At 30.6% G+C, this 6,000-nt stretch overlaps 1 protein-coding gene across 1 annotated transcript in view; it reads left to right on the forward strand.

The window, feature by feature from the left end:
- LOC144357544 (polypeptide N-acetylgalactosaminyltransferase 1-like) overlaps positions 1–5,735 on the forward strand; it is a 90,150-nt gene extending 84,415 nt beyond the window's left edge. The window contains exons 10-11 of the mRNA XM_085500961.1: positions 1,633–1,767; positions 3,382–5,735. Coding sequence (XP_085357087.1) covers positions 1,633–1,767; positions 3,382–3,528 — 282 coding nt within the window. The 3' untranslated portion in view covers positions 3,529–5,735. The remainder of the gene's footprint in view (positions 1–1,632; positions 1,768–3,381) is intronic.
- The last annotated feature ends 265 nt before the right edge of the window (positions 5,736–6,000 follow it).

Raw genomic sequence — 6,000 nt, forward strand, 5'->3', positions numbered from 1 at the left:
TATCCAAACAGTCTATAGACTGTTAAAATTTTTTACAATTGTGAATAGTGGAACATACTCAAAAAAACGATTTTAAAATATATATAACAGGTGCAAACATTCTCTTTTTTGAATGCTTAGCAAGATTTAGCAAGGCTGTACATAAATAATAAAAAGAAACATGGTGAAAAAAAGCAATGACCGGATCTCAATATTATGCACTATATTTAACTTTTAACAAAACGATAATACATTTAAATTTGGAACTGTTACAGCCATTTTAATTATGAGCATTAGCAAACTTCTTACTGAGTGAATTGTTATGCAAATTAGCAATTATCTCAGCTTCTTTTTAGTGCACATCCCAGAAATTTTTAAAAAAATAGCTCCTAAACGCTTTGACCTTTTGTTTTGAAATTTTCACAAATAATTGACAATGTGTTTATCTTCAAAATGCCGTCGGGAAATTGTTTTTGGTTGAACAGTGTTACAACAATCGTACAGACAACTAGCCTGGGTGTTAATTTATGCATAAACTTGAAGTAGTGAAATTTGAGCTGCCGCCCTGCAAAATTGAGAACTGGTAGACAGTTTTCAAGATGGCACTTTCTTCATTGTAAACAGATGTACCCATATACCAATTTCGACAGGAAACAGAAGCATTGTTTAGAAGCTAATTTTTTTTAAATCACTTTTGACCAAAAAAGCACATTTTTGTGCATATTTCAAACTACAGTGTCCATAGAAAAAAAATACTAACAAAATTTTAAAATTCATACAATAAGCTTTCTGAAAATATATAGTTTTGTGGACAAGGGAGGTCATCTTGGTTTCTTAATTAACTAATTAAAATACCTGTCAGCTAAACTGCATCTCTACCTTAATGAGATCTATCACACTATTTTCAAGGCATTTTAAAAAACGTGACAAAAATAGACAATTTCAGCTGTTCCACGACCAACATTCTATGAACAGTATATGTGTTCAATTCTGGAATTGTGATTTTGATCTGATTGGCTGTTGACCTGCAGACCATAAAGGAGTATGTTTATATTCTGTATCTTATGTTAACTCAAATCACTGAGCAAGAGATTATTTCATTAATTATTCATGAAGTGGTTAGATTGAGACAAACAATCAAGTAAATAAAAACTGTATTATTGACAGATATATTTATAACTGGTGTGGCATTGGAATTATTGAGCAAGGCTGTGTGAAGTAAAAAAACTATCAATCACTGAAAAGTCACAGCCAAGTGAAATTTATTGTCTGTTCATGTTGCATAAATTTGATTCATCTGCTATCATCACATGAGTTCAATTTTTGTAAGATCACGTTATTCTGTCAAAATGCTATACTTTCCATGAAAATAACTTACTGTGGGGTAATAATAATAAATGATGATAAATATTGAACCAAAGAATTAACCCCTTGACCTTCAACCCTTGAAAACTGTAGTAAAATTTGTGACCTCTCGTATAATAAACCCACATAATTTTTCCAATGGAAAATACTGTTTGTGTGTTCCAAAATGAAATTATAAAAAAATAAATTAATATTGCAAAATCAGGGTGTATCACTAGAAAAAAATTATTGGTTTAGGTGATATTGAATTCTTGTAGATAAATACTTGACATCTTTTCTCACCACCAGATCTGGGCATATACGAACAACCTGGAGCTGAAACATGATGAAATATGTCTAGATTTAGCCAATCACAGAGGTCCTGTTATGATGTTGCCATGTCACGGACAAGGTGGAAATCAACAATGGCATTATGATGATTTTGTAAGTATACCCCCCCCCCTTCTCATAACTCTTGCTCAGATTTTATAAGTATACCTCCTTCTCATAACTCTTGCTCAGATTTTGTAAGTATACCTCCTTCTCATAATGCTTGCTCAGATTTTGTGAGTATACTCTCGTAACTCTTGCTCAGATTTTGTAAGTACACTTCCTTTTCATAACTCTTGCTCAGATTTTGTAAGTATACCCCCTTCTCATAACTCTTGCTCAGATTTTGTAAGTATACCCCCTTCTCATAACTCTTGCTCAGATTTTGTAAGTATACCTCATTCTCATAACTCTTGCTCAGATTTTGTGAGTATACCTCCTTCTCATAACTCTTGCTCAGATTTTGTAAGTATACCTCCTTCTAATAACTCTTGCTCAGATTTTGTAAGTATACCTCATTCTTATAACTCTTGCTCAGATTTTGTAAGTATACCTCATTCTCATAACTCTTGCTCAGATTTTGTAAGTATACCCCCTTCTAATAACTCTTGCTCAGATTTTGTAAGTATACCTCCTTCTTATAACTCTTGCTCAGATTTTGTAAGTATACCTCCTTCTCATAACTCTTGCTCATTAATTCAATTTCAGCTTTTGATATTTCAAGTAGTAATCATCACATTTCAATGAAACTTGGTACATAGATGTCATAGGACACTGCACAGACCTGATAGTTTTTAGGGTAATCTGAGTACATATTAATTACCTAATTTACATAATTAATTAATTTTCGGCTTTTGATATTTCGAGTAGTAATCATCACATTTCAATGACACTTGGTACATAGATGTCATAGGACACTGCACAGACCTGATAGTTGTTAGGGTAATATCAGTACATAGTAATCACCAAATTTGCATAATTAATTAATTTTCAGCTTTTGATATTTCAAGTAGTAATCATCACATTTCAATGACACTTGGTACATAGTTACTTAAGGACTGTGCAGACCCCTGATTAGTTTTTGGGTAAATATTTGTGCATATTAATTACCTTATTGCATAATTATTTAATTTTCAGCTTTTTGCCTGATATCTCAAGTACTAATCATCATATTTCAGAGAGACTAGCTAATAGATCTTCTAGGACTATGCAGATACCTGATTAGTTTTAATTGGATATTAATTACCTAATTTGCATAATGTTCCACTGATATATAAAGAACCATGAATTGGATTTTAATGAAACTTTTAAAGAGAACTATGCAGAGACCCAATTACTTTTTGGTAAATATTTATGCTTATTAATCACCTAATTAACATAATTAATTAACACTAATATCTCAATTACTGATCATCACATTTGAATAAAATTTGGTACATAAATGCTCTAGGACAATAGACAGGTCTGATTAATTTTGGGTTAAAATTTGTTCATATTAATTCTCTAATTAGCATAATAATTCATAATTTTTTTGTTCTGTTCTGTTCTGTTCATATTAGTTACCTGATTTACATAATTAGTTTTCAGCTTTTCCATCAATATCTCATGTACAAATACTTTTGAATTAATTTTTAATGTGTCTTCAATACTCTCAACACACTGGAGTTCTTTCCAAGCTTTCTTTGATTTTTACAAATTCATATATCTGATAAATGTTTATCCCCACAGACCAAGGAGCTGAAGCATTCTAATAGTATGTGCTTGGAAAAACCAGATGCAAAACAGAGGGATATGCCAGTGGTGAAACCATGCAATGGTAGCAAGGGACAACAATGGACTATGGTTAATATGGCCCTAATGGACCCCATCAAATAATAAGAAATGCAGTTACCATGACAGCAGAAAATGACACTATTTTACAATAAGAGATTTTAAATTATTTTTAATTAACTAATTTTCATGAGTGGGTCACAAAATGTGATCATCAATCTATCAAGTCAGGACAATGAGAGATGTAATTGCTCAGATACAAAGATTATTATGTTGTTATATTACGTCATAATCTTTATACTGAGATTGATATATCATGTGTAGACGCTTGCAATTGAATCAATCTTCATTTTTGTGAATTGTTAAAATAAAACTTTAGAAAGCAAAATAATGAAAACATGTAATGTGTTTTAAAATGATATGTCCCCCCCTTACTTTTATACATTATCTATGTCAAAGAGATGCAATACTAATAACACTGATGCTGAATAATTTGACTTTAAATGTTTCTTAAGTGATCTAGTGATATAATTTGAGGCCGTCTGCATTATCTGCAGTGAGGTGTGTATTTACAATTCTTTTTGAGTAGTTGTAAGCTGACTGTATGACTATGTACAGCATAATCTACATGTCACTCGCTTTATATTTAGATGTTTCCACTACATACAAATAATAAGAATTCATTAATATCAGATTGGAATTTCAATTTTTAATTACAAATGCTCTCTGTTGCAGCAATATCATATGGCTGTATATCAAGTTTATTTTTTCATATACAGTATTGTCATTGTTCAGTGGATTTTAATAAATTCACCCAGTGTTAATCATTGCTTGTATTTAGCCTTATTATATGCCTGAAACATATCTAAAGTGTAAAAAGCAACATGTATTTTTTTTAGTATTGTATTTTCTTATTATCTTTCATCTTTTTGGAAAGTTCTGACTGAAACAATCATTTAAATCAATTGCATTTCAATAAAACTAGTTACCTGACTGCTAAAATAATTGTTTTTAAAAGTCTATATAAAAATAATTACAAAGTGAATATATCGATAGTGCCTTTATTTTAATCAAAAACAAAGGATTTTCTTCCTCTGACATGTGAAAGCACTGGTTGGTGATTCCTTCCCAGTCATTGTACTGGGATAGGTAGATTTTCCTAGACATTAGATACTTTTCATGAAGCATTGAACAGATCTGTACAAGATTGTTTATTAGTAATACTGTATTTCACTATTGAAAGTTCATTAACAATTGTGGTCATTTTTCGGGACAAATTTGTCATGGTAAAATGTGTTCATATTTCACAATAAGCGTAAATAAAGAAAATATGATATACTAATGAAATTATACACTTAATAATGATGGAAATCAGTCACTTTTGTAAATTGCTGTTTTTATTTTTGCTTTTTGTAAAGTTTAAATAAAATAGCATTTATCCTGTATTTTTCTCATTGCAAAACAAATTAATATTTATAAAAACATCATTTCCTGACAGTTTGTACAAAGCAATATATCATTGAGATGATGTAATGTGCTTGTTCACTATGGTTGGACGAGACACATTTTGTTTAGTTTTGCGCTGTATTTTTGATTCTGGTGATAATAATGAGAAACTTATTTAGGCCATGAACAACTTGTCAGCAAAATTATAGGTCACAGTTATTAATTATTATTAACTTCCACAAATTGATGCTAATAATGTTGGAATTGACAAGGTTTGATATTTACCCTCCAGATTAGAAAAAAAAGGTAATTCTTTTTTCAAAGTTGTGGATTTCGATGATTAACCCTAATCTTGTCAGCCTATGTAGTTTTACATTGACTTGACCACATATAGATTGAACAATATCTCCACACTCAATCAACATGCTTGCTTCATTGTAGGCAAACACTTGGTTCAAATACTCTGGTACATGTATGTATATTAATAATTTCGGTGTCTGGGTGCTATGAATTATTTTTTTCATGTCTAACATGATACAGCTATTGTAGTAAACAGGCATGTGATCAATGTCTGCCAATCATTCTACAGTTTCATTTATAATTAGTTGGCATCACATGACCAATTTGAACCAATTAGATAATAGCTATTTTTACATGTACATTACTACTGTATTTTCCTTCGTCAATATATCAGATCATGAATATTATGCAAATTTCAGACAGAAAAATTCTTTACTTATTTTTATTTCAAGAATGACAATAATGTTACAATCTGAGACTCTGAACAAATCTTGATTGATTTAACTTTCTGTAATTTTATTGTATGATATAAATTGAAATAAAAATTATCTATAAAACTCTTGAAACATATTTTGTATTTTTAAGAACCATATCTGTCTCCACTAGTGAATTCCCCTGTGTTGTATTTTTAAGCAAATGTTGAAAGAACCATATCTGTCTCCACTAGTGAATTCCCCTGTGTTGTATTTTTAAGCAAATGTTGAAAGAACCATATCTGTCTCCACTAGTGAATTCCCCTGTGTTGTATTTTTAAGCAAATGTTGAAAGAACCATATCTGTCTCCACTAGTGAATTCCCCTGTGTTGTATTTTGAAGCAAATGTTGAAAGAA

Source organism: Saccoglossus kowalevskii, chromosome 7 (genome assembly GCF_978046115.1).
Source record: "Saccoglossus kowalevskii chromosome 7, keSacKowa6.1, whole genome shotgun sequence".
In the NCBI taxonomy this organism is placed as follows: Eukaryota; Metazoa; Hemichordata; class Enteropneusta; family Harrimaniidae; genus Saccoglossus; species Saccoglossus kowalevskii.